This window comes from Medicago sativa, chromosome 4, assembly GCF_051527215.1.
Source record: "Medicago sativa cultivar Bolivia chromosome 4, Bolivia_mono, whole genome shotgun sequence".
In the NCBI taxonomy this organism is placed as follows: domain Eukaryota; kingdom Viridiplantae; phylum Streptophyta; class Magnoliopsida; order Fabales; family Fabaceae; genus Medicago; species Medicago sativa.
In genome coordinates, this window is record NC_140752.1 from 68,603,721 (window position 1) to 68,619,976 (window position 16,256).

At 33.8% G+C, this 16,256-nt stretch overlaps 1 protein-coding gene across 1 annotated transcript; it reads left to right on the forward strand.

The window, feature by feature from the left end:
• The first annotated feature begins 7,576 nt into the window (after nucleotides 1-7,576).
• LOC146931147 (squalene synthase 2) lies at nucleotides 7,577-14,752 on the forward strand. Its single transcript, XM_085702622.1, has 14 exons — nucleotides 7,577-8,057; nucleotides 8,143-8,185; nucleotides 8,938-9,027; nucleotides 9,305-9,380; nucleotides 10,288-10,357; nucleotides 10,729-10,872; nucleotides 10,960-11,064; nucleotides 11,298-11,444; nucleotides 12,692-12,767; nucleotides 13,284-13,372; nucleotides 13,990-14,081; nucleotides 14,163-14,208; nucleotides 14,297-14,366; nucleotides 14,488-14,752. The coding sequence occupies exons 1-13, from the start codon at nucleotides 7,863-7,865 to the stop codon at nucleotides 14,363-14,365; spliced, it is 1,242 nt and encodes a 413-aa protein (XP_085558748.1). The 5' UTR covers nucleotides 7,577-7,862; the 3' UTR covers nucleotide 14,366; nucleotides 14,488-14,752.
• The last annotated feature ends 1,504 nt before the right edge of the window (nucleotides 14,753-16,256 follow it).

Here is a 16,256-nt window from a genome sequence, read left to right on the forward strand (position 1 = left end):
TATTTTATTATGTGGCATTATTCTATTATTTATTAGAATATGAGAATTATTAGTGTAAGTAGAATTGGAGGTTAGAATAGAAAGAAGAATAAGTTATTGGGCCTAAATAGATTTAGGGAGAATGATTAGTATTATAAATAAGGAAGCTTATGTTAGAAAAAGTTTTTACGTAAAACCGCTTTTTGGAAAAGAGGAGAAAACAAGGTTTAGAGAGAAGAGAACAAGTGGAGAGAAGAACCAAGAGAAGGGTTGTCAATCGATAATTCTAAGGTAAGGGTGAGACTATCTTTCACTAATATTAGGTCTGTGAATCATTAGATTGCATCTAACATGCTTTAGGATGAGTTTGTAAGAGGGGGTCTTTATTCACCATAAGGGTTGTATAATCATGTGGGTAGTGAAGGATGTTGTTTTCTATTGTTTTTCACGATCTTTTAGTAAATTGATGTTAAATTCGTGCTATTTTATGTTGCTTGTAATTATATGTTTGATCTTTCTTTTCTGAATTATGATGTTTTGCATCCGTGATACTTTTGTTATATTATTTTGAGTAAATTTCGATTTACGAGACTAAGATTAGATTTTTGTGAGAATTGGTTTGTGTGGACTATAAAACTTTGATCCAGAATCTGAATCGGTTCTTTTCTTCGGTATACCTAAATTACCATACAAGTTAATATTCACTTTAATTTTATGTGTATATGTATGTGGCTTTCTCTTACTATCACAATGATAGGATTTCATCTCTTCATGAAAATTGGTTTTCTGGTTTGTTTTCAATAGCCGTAATTTTGTGATCATATATGTGACATAGCAGGTTATATTTAAGCAAAGAACAATATAAGCCTTACCAATTCAATTAACCTTAAGAGCTCATAAATATCATTACTTATGTGATCTATATTTTCCTTCTATATGCATTTATAGTTTCGGCTACTTATAAGTATAGCAGCTCATAAAAATAAAAGAGAATTTTGCTATGTTTTGAGACATTGTTTAGGCCACGTACACTTTTAGTGCTTTTTAAATTATTTAATAAAGGTAAAACAATGATTCAATGTTTATTGTTATGTGTAATTTTAATGATGTGTTATTTAACGATGTGTAAATTATTAGGTATTTGATATTGTGTAAATGAATTATTCAGCAAAGTGTAATTGATGAATTATTTGATTAATTGTAGTTAGTGAATTGTTTGAAGATGTATGATTTAAAGATGTGTTACGTAAAGATGTGCTATTTAAAAATGTTTGATTTAAAGATGTGTTATTTGAAGATATGTGATTTAAAGATGGGTTATATAAGGATGTGATCTTGTTATTTATGCACTATATGTGTTAATTATAATGCTTATGATGATGTGATGTTTAAGATGTTGTTGATTATCATTTGATGCTGTATTTATATGCTGCATATACTGCTGAGTCTTATTTAAGATGTAAGTGTCGGTCTAAGTCAAGAGTTGTAAGATGTTCATGAAGTTTCTAAGACGTAAGATGTTGAGTCCATGCATACTCATTTAAAGATGAGGGCTCATGCCCTGGAGCTTTTGCTCAACCACGACGATGGAGCTTTTGCTCAACCACGACGATGAGAGCTTATGCTCAACCACGACGATGAGGGCTTATGTCCTAAAATGGTACCACATGCATTTGCATTTTCATGATGATCAAAGATGGTTTAAGACGTTAAGAGTTGCATAGTCGAGTCAAGATGGTTTAAGATGAAGAGTTGCATTGTCAAGTCAAGTCGTTAAGTTATGAAGTTAAAAGAAGTATTTAATGATGAATTATTATGATGATACATGACGATGTTTATGAGTATATTTATGATGATGCATGACGATGTTATGATTAATATTTGATGTTATGTGATGATTGTTTGCGACTAGTAATCGGTGATATTTGAAGGTGTTCATAATTGATAATTGATGATATATGAAGATGTTTATGATTAGTATTAAGATGATATATGATGCTGCTTATGACTAATATTTTGTAGATATGTGATGATATTTATATGATGATATATTGCTAGGAAGAAATGATGATGTCTATGTATTTGATTATAGTTGTTAAATTATAAGGTGTTTATATTGTTAAATGTAATTTATGATTTATGAGCTTAGTATTATTGTTTGAGAAATCTCACCCCTTCTGCTTGAAAATGTTGCCCTTCGTATGGGTAACTTGCAGGTAATCAAGATTAGGCGTGGTCGTGAGTGGACTCCTCACAGTGTGTCTTTAGGTGCTCTGATACGTAACGGGATGGGAGTTTTGACATTATTTCTATTCCTTACGTATTGTTTTAAGAGATTTATAATGAAGTTGTTGGATTTGAACTAATTATTATGTTTTAGACTATTTATGAGACTTTTATGATGAAGCCTTCGTGCCAAAGACTATTTTTAGAAGTTGATAAATTCCGCTGCAAAGTATTAATTAATTGTTGATTGAATTTTGAAGGATAAATATTAATTTATTCCATTTATGACTTTTAAGAAATGTGACATTCCGTTTTGTGATGAAAACTCTGATTTTATTTATGAAAATTTTTACGTTGGGAAAACGGGGTGTTACAACTTGAATCTCGACATGTAAGATATTTGAGATCCCTACATTTTCAAAAAAGCCAATATTAGAACTACCATCATTCTTTCAAATTAGTCCACCATAACCTGCTTTGAGGATCACAGTGTCCTCATCCCCTGTTGCCAACTCATCATCCTTGCAATGTGAATATGAGGAGCAAAGGAGTCGATGTGAAACACTTGGGGGCAAGATGAAATGGGTAAAGATAGTTGTTACCGTCGAATGCATGGCTGGATGGACATTGTAAAACACTGGCTTGTTTCTTGTACACCAAATATTCCACATAATCAATGACACAAGAATCCCAATATCATTCAATACCATGTAAATTATCTTAGTTATGTTATCCTTATCTATATCTAAACCTGAGCACAGAGAAATCAGATTCAGGAAACCTCAGCCCTGCTAAACCACATCATAATGCATGCAAAGAAGAAAACAATGAAGAATATTCTCATATTTATTATGAGAGAAATAGAAAATAGTATTAGGGGTGTACAAGACTCATCTTGATTTTGTATCTCGTCTCGTCCCAAATACAATGAGTCGGGTCTGATCCAAAATAATAATAAAATTGGGACAAAAATAAAGGACGCTATATGTAACGCCCGAGGCTGACGAGGACAGGGAGTGGTCGCCGGTGCACAAGGCATGACAATGAGCGGCTCCTGATAGCTTTTAGGCAAACCGAATCACATCAGAATGAGATGGATATTGGACCGTGCAAGTATGGGACTACACGGTTGAAGGAAGACTTATAAGAATTGTTTGGTACTACCTATATCAACAAGATGCATCTTTTTTTTGTAGCCCATTCCATAAGAACTCCACAGTTAAACGTGTTTGACTTGAAGCAATTTTGGGATGGGTGACCTTCTAGGAAGTTTATCAAAAAGCGTGTGAATGAGGACAAAACACGCTAAAAGACTCGTGTTGGTTTGTGGGGCTAGTCGGCAATCCTGAAAGTAATATGAGATCTCCCTCGATATGATGTGGTTTTGGGACGAAACAAGCGGAAGCTGTTGGGCATGTAACACCCGAGGCTGACGGGGGTGGGGAGTGGTCGCCAATGCACAAGGTATGATAATGAGCGGCTTCTGGTAGCTTCTAGGCAAACCGAATCACATCAGAATGAAAGGGATCCTGGACCGTGCATGTATGAGACTACACGATTGAAGGAAGGCTTATAAGAATTGTTTGGTACTACCTATATCAACGAGATGCATCTTCTTTTCGGTAGCCCATTCCATATGAACTCCACAGTTAAGTGTGTTTGATGTGAAGCAATTTTGGGATGGGTGACCTTTTGGGAAGTTTCCCGGAAAGCGTGTGAGTGAAGACTAAAAAGACTCGTGCTCGTTTGTGGGGTCAATCGACAATCCTAAAAGCAATATGGGATGTCACACTATATGGATACAATTAAAACATGAACCGAGTGCGAGTTATCCATCCAGTCTCGATTTAGTTTGAAGAAAATGTTTTTTCTCGCTATTTTTAGTCTAACTCTCATAATTGCCACTCACACCGTTGAAATTGAACAATGAACTGGTGAGATGGTTGATGTCGACAACTATGATGAGAAAAAGTTATCTGGTATAATGCACTTACTACATTTTTAAACCTCTCGTCTTTCTCTTTTGTATGTAGTGTGATGGAAATTGTATACATTTTATTTCAGTGTCTGTTGTGTGATTGAGTGTTGTTAGTGAAATATCACGCTAGTAAAATTCTGTGATTTTTGAAATTATGTTATTGTCGTGTAATTTTTTTAAAATAAAATATTTATATATTGGTGACTTGTTTTGGTTGTCCCATCATTATAGAAATTGTAGCTCATCGATTTGATTGGGTCGAGTTCAAGTCTACAAATTGGCTACATCTAATGTTAGGGCTAAGTGTGGTCACATCCAATCTAACATAACCCGTCATTTGTGCACCCATAAGTAGTAGAGACATTAACACCTCTATGTGCCAAAACTGCTTTAGTTGGAATAGAGTCGTGACCAGCTTGCAACTAAATAATTGGACGCTACCTTTCAAATGTAATTTCCAAATTCAATTCCAAGATTCTTGCGAGGTTTTCACTACATGTCGAGATAGTAGTCAACGGTAACCACTGTGTGTTAAACATACTTCACTCAAATTAGCATTTTATATCCAGGTCTCCTCCATCAACAATATGATATGGACAGGGACTCAAACTTTGAATGACTTGAGTAATTGGAAAGGAAAACAGTATGCAAGTCCACCATAATAAATCTCTTATTAAACCCATTTGGGTTGGTTTGATGATATTGACTTGGGTGGACTAATTTAGCTTCTTCAAAAAAATACTCATTATCCCACAAATCTTTGACTTTGAGACATAAATCCGAATTAGATATGTCTTGAATCAAATCTCAGAGCGGCTGCTTAAGAATCCAAGGCTGGAACAATTTTTTTGTCTCCCCATCATCGACCTTGAACGAAAAACTGTCTTCAAGGACACTCGGCGTCTTCTTCACAACCTCCAAGGTTAAAATACCAACAACCTTCTTGCCAAGGAACAATTTACCCTCTAAAATATATTTGTCTTCAAGCAATGATATTTGTAATTTGTTTTCATATTGAAGTAAGCTCTAAACTAATTTACTCGGTAAAGTAGTTTTTGAAGACGAGCATGTCGGATCCCCAAGCCACCTGCTTTTTGAGGCTTAGTGACCTTGTTTCAACTAACCATGTGCATATCATGGTCATTAATTCCATGCCAACTAAAATTTATGACAACTATTTCAAAAGTCTCCCAAGCATATTTGTTCGAGAAATCATTGAATTTGCATACTATAAGTTAGGATAAAGGTACACACAACCTTGGAGATAAGAATTCTACATGGTTTATACAAAGGGCGCACCTTCCAAGTAGGGGTGGAAACAAGTTGGGTCGAGGTAGGCTTTGCAAAGCCTAAGTCTGGCCTATCAATAAATTTAATGTTAGAGTAAGCCCTAGTAACCAATTTGTATTGATTGAATTTGGATATGTGTCATGATCTCTCTCTCTCTCTCTCACACACACACACACAGACACACAGATATATATATATATATATGAGAAATCTTGACGAGGGACATATGAGTGACCAAGATGGAATTCACCCCTCCTACATAACATTATAAATGTCTAAGGACCCAAAATTAAACTAGACAAATGCGACACACCATGACTTGTGTTCAATATAGACACGAGGACAAAATGATGATTATACACATGATCATTATAATGAAAAAGTTTCATTATATAACATGATATTCTTGTCACTTTGGGTAGCAATGATATGTTTCTATATATAACTAACCGTTTATAATATTAAATATAACATTTAAAATTATTACCAAGGTTACAAGAACCTATAGAGTCACGCACATAAGGACAGATAAATGAGAGTTAAATAAATAAGAGACACACTTAACCTAATTCACTTGTCAGAAACCCTAGTTTCTGTGAAACCTAAAACAGACACCTCTCCTCTCTCTCTCTCTCTCTCTCTCTCTCTCTCTCTATATATATATATATATATATATATATATATATATATATATATATATAATTCGAATCACCTAGCACTGCTTGAGGGAGTTATGTTCGTGAGAACTGAGTAGATGCATCACTACTTTGTTTTGCTAGTGATCATCCTTTCATATATTCTCATATACACTTCAAAGAGGTAAACACATGAATCTTAAAGTGTTTAAGTAGTTTATGAAATGACAAAGTCATTATAAACTTACACGCCCAAGTGGAGGTGCCGGAGTTCGAACCCTGGTCATGACGTACGACCTAACAATGACATTTTTACCACTTGAGCAAGAACTTATGGACAAAATAGTGTTTAATTTTAATACACCTATTTTACAACACCTGTTCTACAACATCAACAAATCATAATCAATCAAACAAGTAACTTTTAAGTAGTTATTTTTTAATGGCGAAATAATTATGATTGAAGTCAAACATTTTAATGATCTAATCGTTTCAATGGATTAAAAATGAAAATATTATAAGAAAATTTTCAAATTTTTTTGTTTCTATTTATAAGAAAATATCACAATTCTTAAGGTGTGATAATTGCTTAAAAGACTTGTCTACCTCTCGTAATGATTGTCTTTTTAATATTAATAAGTGTAGTTAATGTTTCACAACTTTTTATAAGGGTATATCTGTAAAATATTTAAAAAGTTACAACAATTAATGATTACATTGTCTTTGATATTTTTTGATTTTTCTTTTTATAACCGAAGGGAGTACCAACAATATATAAATTAAATCCTTAAAATTACTCAAAAAAATTCTTAAAATTAACCAAGGTATCTAATATTTAAAACACGACGAGCTCTTCGCTGGACCTACTTTATAAGTGGTTCACCGTGGACCAGAGCTTAAAATTATTAGAAATTCTAAGTTTCCAGCGACAGTTGACACTACTACTTAGAAATAAAAACTCATGACTTTTCTCATATATATGACTGATATGATAACTTAATTGATGTCGACTCAATATGAATTACATATTTATTTTCTGTTGATTTAATCAAACCAGTTTCAATTAAGTCACTATTTCAATTGTAAAAAATGAAGATGACCATTAACATTTTTTTTTTCTTTCTGAAAGAAGATGACCATCAACACCTATCTATCACTTAGAAACGACTTATGTCATCGATATAGTTTTAAACATTTAAAAAAAAAAAAATACTTAGAACACTCTTTATCTATCACTTACTCTATTCATTAAAATTAATATTAATATAGATCTTACATTTTAGTTTTAAAGAGTTACCCATAAAATGGTGGTATCACATCACATTATTTTAAAGAATGTAAAGTGGGTTGTTATACCCCCCCTCATTTTTAGATATTCCTCAAACGTGTGATAATGAAGAATTATAAAAAATGAATTCACATTGCAAAAACCACACTTATAAAGCTACACAAAAATGCTCTTAACATTGAACTCAACCAAGTAAGCAAGCACTAGTATTTTTTTGAGTTAAATAAATACAAGGTGAGAGAGAGTGTAGATACGAATCTGCACATCTCAAACCAACTGTACGAACCAAATCCCCCAACGACAAATACATACATAGAAGTTACCATCACCAATCTCCAAAATTATCACATTCACAAAAATTCATTATTTTCGCAATATTCAATTCAATTTCTCTTCATTGAACAACAAATTCCATTTCCGGATAGAGAGAAGAGAATAATCGCTTATTCTTGAAACAAAACAAAAGATGGGAAGTATAAAAGCGATTTTGAAGAATCCAGATGATTTTTTTCCATTACTTAAGCTGAAAATCGCGGCGAGAAACGCCGAGAAGCAGATCCCACCGGAGCCGCATTGGGGATTCTGTTACTCTATGCTTCATAAGGTTTCTAGAAGCTTCGGTCTTGTTATTCAGCAGCTTGGTCCCGAGCTTCGTGATGCTGTTAGTTTTTCATCTCAACCGTTCAATTTTGTTTTTATGCTTTTTGTTTCTCTGATGATTCTCAACTTGTATTTTGCTTTTGCAGGTTTGCATATTCTATTTGGTTCTTCGTGCTCTTGACACCGTTGGTTCGTTACTTTTTCTAACCTCTATGATGGATGATAGATATTATTGGTTTTTAAATTAATGTCTGTAAACCCATTACGCGAACGTAATCACTTCATAGCTTGAATGAATTCGGGTAAAATGCAAGTCACCCGGACTCACAACGAATTGAGCAGCTTGTTAATTCAATTTAAATTCTTAAAAGAGTTGGATTTTATGTGAGGTTTAGTGCCAGATTGTACAAAGAAATGATTTTGATATTAAGTAATTAAGAGATTAGATATCTTTTTAAAAAACAGAAGTTGTTTTGTGTTTGTTTATGGAAATGAAAATCAATTAAAAAAAAAATCTGTTATAAAAAATGATTTTCTGGAGAAACTACTAAAAGCAACTTCTCTTTTGAAGCAATTTTTAGATTTTTTGAAAATCTGTAATAAATGGATGAAAAGTTGTAAAAGTGATTATTTTGTTTGAAAAAAGTGATTTTTTCACGAAAAAGATGTAACAACGGCTCTAAATATCATCATCCCTGCACTGTGGAAAATTTTGGTTTTGAAATACTCTGATTGATGTAACTCAGACCACTTGTTTAGAAACTATAGCCAATTGCACGCAGTTTGTAATATTACCCTGTAATGAAACTGTTTGTCTATATTGTGGTTTGTCTTTTGAATATGAATTTTATATATTTGAATCTCAAACCATTCTGATTGAAGTTCCATTCTTCAAAAATTGAGAGGATCTAATGTTTTTGTAACTCTTCTTGTTTTGGCAGAGGATGATACAAGCATAGAAACAGATGTCAAGGTTCCCATACTAATGGATTTTCATCGTCACATCTATGATAATGATTGGCACTTTGGGTGTGAGTATACTTTTTCTTTTTGCTCCTTTCTATTTAAAAATCTTGATTCCTTGCTGAGTAAGATAAGATCCGATATAATTTTAACAACTCTCTTCCAACCTGTTGTATACATCCTTCAATTGTTGATGTAAAAGTTCAATTTGGCCACATCTAAATTGTTTTTCAGAAATCAAATTGGATTTTAAATTCTGTGTTTTCAGGAAAATGGGTTTAAGGTACACATGCCTCAAACTTTACTGATGCTGATCTACATGTTTATTCTTTTTAATGTAACTAGGTGGCACGAAAGAGTACAAAGTTCTAATGGACCAGTTCCATCATGTTTCAAAGGCTTTTCTGGAACTTGGAAAGAAGTTAGTTCTTATCTTTGCACATCTGTCTGTAACATACTTCGGTATTCCGTGATACATGTGGTTTATGACTTGCTGTTTATTTCCAAAAATCTACCCATTATTGTTTAGGGGAAGTGGGTGATTCCTGGGTGGAATGCAAAAATTTGGATATTGAAAGGGTTGTGGTATGCTGTGGGTGTGATAATCAAATTCATGCATCTTTTAAAATATTTATACTTTATATTGATTATTGACTACAGATTGATGGATCACGATGGGGCTTTGCATTCATGATTGTTTATAATTATCAGTTGCTTCCATGCTATATTATACTCCCTTCGTCCCATTATAAGTGAGCTTTTTGCTCATTTCACACATATTAAGAAAAAGTGCATAAGTGAAAGAGAAATGGTTTTGAGTGCCCTTGTCAAGTATTGGTGCATTCATCTTTATCATAAATGCAAAGTATAATATATTGAATTGGGAGTGGTGAAAGCAGTATTAATTAGATTTATAATTAGAAAAAAGTAATTAATATTGTATTGAAAAGTGAAATGGGTCAATTTTTTTGGGACAATATTTTTTTGCAAATGGCTCACTTATTATGGGACGGACGGAGTATTGGTTTCTCTATTATATATTTTTTCATCTGATGCCATTGAGCTGCGAATGCCTAGTTAAATTCCTCTTGGTCTTTGGTAGGATTTAATGTAAATAAACCTAAGACTCAAAGGTCTTATTATCTAATGTTTCTGGGTGTTTATGTTGTTCAAATTAAAGGTATTTAACAACTAATGTGGGTCTTTGTGATGTGCTATGTGGACTATAGATTTACTCCCTTTAGTAGCTTTTCATAGGTGTATGTGATTAGAGTTATGACTGTGCACTCTATGATGAAAAATTAAATGCTGGCCAATCATCTTTGCAGCTATCAGGATGCAATCGAGGACATTACGAAAAGAATGGGTGCTGGAATGGCGAAATTCATTTGCAAGGAGGTAAGTTATTATACATGTATTCTGTTCTGCATACATTCCTTTAATAACTTTTAGATACAATTAATGTGGTTAAACGTCTGTGATTGACGGGGTGCTATACGGTTTGTTATTCTTTTTGATGCTGTGGCTTTCTAGTAGTTTGGATTTTATGATTTAGTGGGAGGGCAATATAATCAAAAGTCGTGAGGACAAACAGTTATGTTGTGCTACTGAAGTGCAACATTTTTGTAGTACTTTGATACTATACTACTATCAATGCATCTATCTCAAGTTCTTATTTCCAGAGATCTATCCTTCACAGGGATTTCTGCCATGTTTTTGAATTAGGAAGATCATCTTGATTTATGCCAAGAATTTTATCTAATTTGCAGGTAGAAACAATTGATGACTACGATGAATATTGTCACTATGTGGCTGGACTTGTTGGGCTGGGTTTATCAAAGCTTTTCTACGCATCTGGTAAAGAAGATCTGGCTACAGACAAACTTTCAAACTCAATGGGTTTGTTTCTTCAGGTATCATGATGGTAATAATGTAATATATAGCAAAAGAATATGCTCACAGATATTTACTTACGTCCAGTTAACCTTTTGATATTGCAGAAAACCAACATTATTCGAGATTATCTGGAAGACATCAATGAGATACCAAAGTCACGCATGTTTTGGCCACGGCAGATCTGGAGTAAATATGTTATCAAACTTGAGGTTTGGCTCTATAAGAATTTCTATTTATTCCAATCTGAATCACTTTTTCTCCCCCATTTGATGATTGTTAGATAAATTTGTAAAAATTGAGGATTTGATGGTGAAACAGCTTTCTTTGCGTACTGTTATGTTATTATACCCACGAGTGCCTTTTTGACTATTTTGTGTCTGATTGTCAAATGTATAATTTGCTTCTTTGGTACTCCAATTTATTTATTTTTTCGTTCATCCAGGACTTGAAATATGAGGAAAACTCCGTTAAGGCTGTGCAATGCTTAAATGACATGATCACTAATGCTTTGCTGCATGCTGAAGATTGCTTACAATACATGTCTGCATTACGAGACCCCTCTAATTTTCGCTTTTGTGCTATTCCTCAGGTGATGTTCTTTTACTTAATTATTTACATATTACTTAACTGTCATGTAGACCGTGTTACTCTTGCAATGTTACAACATAATTTGTCAATGTGTTTCTAGTTTGAAGTATTTTTAATTTGCATCCCATGCCTAGATTTATAAGTGCTCAATCAACAGCGGTTTCCAATTCAAGTTCAAATAAATATGAAACAACATTATATTATTATCCGTTCTTTAAGTTCAATGCTGCCTAAAAGATGTGTGGTAGTAACAGTGTCGATATACAAATCTTTGCGTACCGCAAGTGTTTAACAAAAATGTACAGATGCACATTAAATAAAAATACTTGGTTTTAATTTTCATATTTAATGTATGTGAATATGAGATAGATTTCTTTCTATTGCTGATAATTATTTAGATTACGAGTGTCATCGTGTGTAGCTATAATGCTATATAACATTAGGTCATTCTCAAATAATATATTTACACGAACAGCTGGGAAGTATCCTGTTGCAAATGGTTAAAAAGTGGGTTGATTTGACTAGTGCTTTTTTTTGTTGAAGAAGCTAAATCAACCCACCCAAATTGACACCGGAGAGAATCAAACCCGAGACCTCGAGGAGGAGCACACTCCCAAGTCCCAGGCCTATACCACCATGCCGACCCAAGTGGGTTTCGATTTGACTGGTGCTTAATTGGATCTTAAACAACAAAAACATTTCATGCTTAGAATTACTAACATTTGGCCAATTAAAGGAGTGGAAAAATAAAAATCATGCGATTCCTTTTTTCTTTTCTTTTCTTTTTGGCTTGATAAAAATTAAATCTACACACCATCGAGGGTTGGGTCTAGAGGAAGGGGCAAGACTCCCACAATGTGGCAAACCCAAGTTTGACTCCTGGCTGGGAGATGTACCCACATTTAGTGTCCGGCATGCCTCAAAGAGGATTACCTCCAATTGAGGGAACCTATGGGAAACCAAAAAATAAATAAATTAAATCTGCACTATGAAAGCAAGCAAAAAATGGTTTGTTGAAACTAAACTCACGACTCTAAAAATGAACCAGACATTATCCAACTAATTTTGTGGATCTTATTTTTCCTTAATACATTTAGACAGTTAATTTTTTGGTTAGTTTTTTTCTTTTCTTCTCTGTATCATTTCCTATTAATATGTATTTTATTTCTACTGGTTATGTATATATAATGGCTATTTTCATACTTTTTCCTAGTAAATTTAATGCTTATTTGATGTATGTCCTTACAGGTAATGGCAATTGGAACACTTGCAATGTGCTATAACAACATTGGTGTTTTCAGAGGAGTAGTTAAAATGAGGCGAGGTAAGAACAAATATTTGATATGATTTTTCTTGTAATTTAATTTAGTAGCAGGGTAAGCATAATGCTAAAATTTGTACAAGACTGGGAAAAGGAATGTGAGTAGCTATGAATAGTGAATTACTGCAATTTTCTATGTTACTTTATGCTAAATCAATGTTCTTAAAACTAGCATCCTGGGACCCCCTTCGTTGCACTTTTGTACAGTGGTCCTGCTCAATGTCATTGAACATATTTTGTTGAGTTCTCTAATTGGATCTAGGATGTTCAAATATTGAAAGCTAAATAGTGGACATTACTAGTTTTGGAACGTACTAATAATACTCGATCTAGATTCAATAGTTTAGGCATATATATAGTTTCCTCTCATTTCATTTGAAAATATATGGTTTTATCGGGGATTTCTAATGGACTAGCTGGTTGCTGTTAGCGTTCTTTGCTCATTGTTACAATGTGTTTCTTTAAAGAAAAAGAAAGTTGAACTAACTGTTATGTCTTCATTTTGGTTACGATTTATAGGTCTAACTGCCAAAGTGATTGACCGAACAAAGACTATGGCTGATGTCTATGGTGCTTTCTTTGATTTTGCTTCCATGTTGGAGTCCAAGGTATGAAGCATCCCTGGTCCTAAACAAAGTATGATTAGATTTGTAAAAAGAATGTGGATGCTACTCATGTTTTACACCTGATGATGTTCCTATTTTATATTTTATAATAGCAATTGTTGGTGGGTGAAGAAGAGCAGTTGATGCATAGACTCCCTTGCATATGAATTTTCATGTATTTATAGGTGTTGTCTATAGGCATTTTTCTTGAAGCACTGTAGGAGCAATACTGCAATTGATACGTGTCAAGGCCTTGACTGAACAATCAGGCAGCTACAACCTTATGTGTTTTATAACTCCTGTTTGATTGCAAAGTCTCCCAATTTTTGCAAGCTTAGCTTATTCTACCCTGAATTTCCTGTTGAAGAATCATAGCTTTTTAAGGCTCTGTGATTAGTTAGGAAAACATCTTAGTCAGTCTCTTGATTTTTGCTCATAATGACTTGGCTTACACAACACAAGTGCACTCCTGGCTGAGTGTGATATCGATTAGTTATTATCCCAACAAAACATTTAACAACTCTTACTGTCACTAGTCACCCACCCTTCATTCCATAGCTCCATAATATATATTAAGCTGGCTTTTTCCTTCTAAAAGGATTCATCATTTTCCATTGTAGGTTGACAAAAATGATCCAAATGCAACAAAAACATCGAGCAGGCTGGAAGCTATACAGAAAACTTGCAGAGAATCTGGTCTCCTAACCAAAAGGCATATACAAATATCCAAATACTCTTAAAATTATATTTTTACCATTCACAGTCTTAACAATTTTTTCATTGATTGAAGCAGGAAATCTTACGTTTTGAGGAATGAGAGCGCATATGGCTCTACCATGGTACACATTTTTTTATCTCCCCCTTTTTCTTGTTTTAACTTTGTCCTTCATTTCTAAAAATATAAACTGATTTAAAGTATCGCTGCAGATTCTCTTACTGGTCATCTTGTTGTCCATCTTTTTTGCTTATCTCTCTGCCAACCGTTACAATAACTAATGTAAGTTCTATTTAATTTTGTTTTTGGTAAACAGTGTTTTGAATGTATGCTAGAATGTGTAAGAAATTAACAAAATACTAAGTTATCCTTTCTGATGAAATAGTTCAATTCTTTTTTGTAGCAACGGGTATTATGGCCTTCACAAACATGGATAGCAATGGAACAGTGGTAGCATGGCCCACTCACGGAATGTGAATTTGCATGCATGGGAGTGATATTTGATGCATTTGAAAATTGTGTATTCTATTTGAATGAGTAGTTGATATAGATATAGTTCCTAGTTTCCTATGTTGGATTGAACTTTACCTCTACGTTCACCCATAAAGTTATGATTGTTATGCGTGTTGTCAGTTATTTAAATACACAGATCATGTTTGAATTCGAAACGAGTGCTACGGAGATCAAAACTCCCTCCTCCCCCCTTCTGTCTAACCTTGGGTTTTATGCCATAATATTTTACTGTTGCGTTCTTGCATGTATTTAGTAAGTTAGTTAAATAATCAAACTCCTAGAACTCAAACCAAACTTAATATCATTCGGATTATGGTTTTTGCGAAGTGAAGGGTGAAGATTAGAAAAATTCGGACACAATACAATCTTTTACCACACTAGGTGCAATGAGCCATGAACACAGTCAAGACTACACTTTGAATAAGATGGAAGATGATTTTTGATTGTTTCCTAGCATACACTTGAAAGATAATTGTTGAACAGTTTAATATAGATCCAATTTTAGTTGATTTTGGTAATATGCAATAGAACCATTCTGTATTTTGATAAATTTATAATGTAATCAACTTCTGAGTTTGTAACAATTATTAATATTTTGCATGAAATTGGGTGCATGCAGATTTATTAAATGAACTCCAATTGTTATAGTTGGCCTCTACTATGGCATATGTCATCATCCCGTTAATGTAGAGTGAAAATTAAGAATCAAAGTTAAGAATGGAGGCGGGTGTGTGAGAATGAGATTGACTTGCTGCAGATGAATGCTTGCTTTTGAGGTGTTCGTGAGCACCAATCAAGATGAAGTTCCTGAATGGGAAGCAAGTAGATTTGTAGGTGTGTGCAGCCTGACGGAAAGCATCCTAAGTCGTTGATTCCTAAATTTCTGTGCAGTGTAGATTTGATGACAGAACGTCCTGAAGGGAAATTTCCAGCTTAGCAATACTTCTTTCATAAACCAAAAGGACTATAAATGAGGTGATCGAGGATTTACTCTTTCTAGTGAAGAAAGAACTGAGTTTTTTTTACGAGCCCATAAATTGACTTTAACAGTTGCTTTCCATTTCTGCCTTGACTTGATTTCCGATTCTAGTTGTTTTTGGAAACAAGTAGTTAGCACGGAGCCTACAGTCCATCTTCATCACAAATCAAGATGAAGTTTTTCCTCATTTTGATGTGACCAGTTACAGAAGGTTAATTGGGGAAGCTTCTTCATCTAACAACTCGACCAGACATTTGTTTTGTCACACAACAACTAAGCCAGCTACTACGCAACCCCACTATAAATCATTTTAAAGCTGCTCAGAGGATACTGCAATATTGAAGGATTCTCTAGGGATTATGTTTTCTAATGACTCATTCCTTCCAATGTTGGATTCAAGGATGTCTATTGGACTGGTTGTCTTGATAATCGCAAATCAGTTTGTGCTCATTAACGTTTTATAGGTCAATATCTCATTAGATGGAGATCCATGCTAGCCTATCTCTGGCAATTAGCCATTGCCCTTTATTCATTAGGTGATTCAACATTTTTATCTCCAGTGTTTACATTTTCTAATACAACGTATTTTTATCTCCAGTGTTTACATTTTCTAATACAATGTACAAGTTCAGTTTCTAATAGAGCGACCTTAGTATTCATGTATTCATTCACTTTTATCC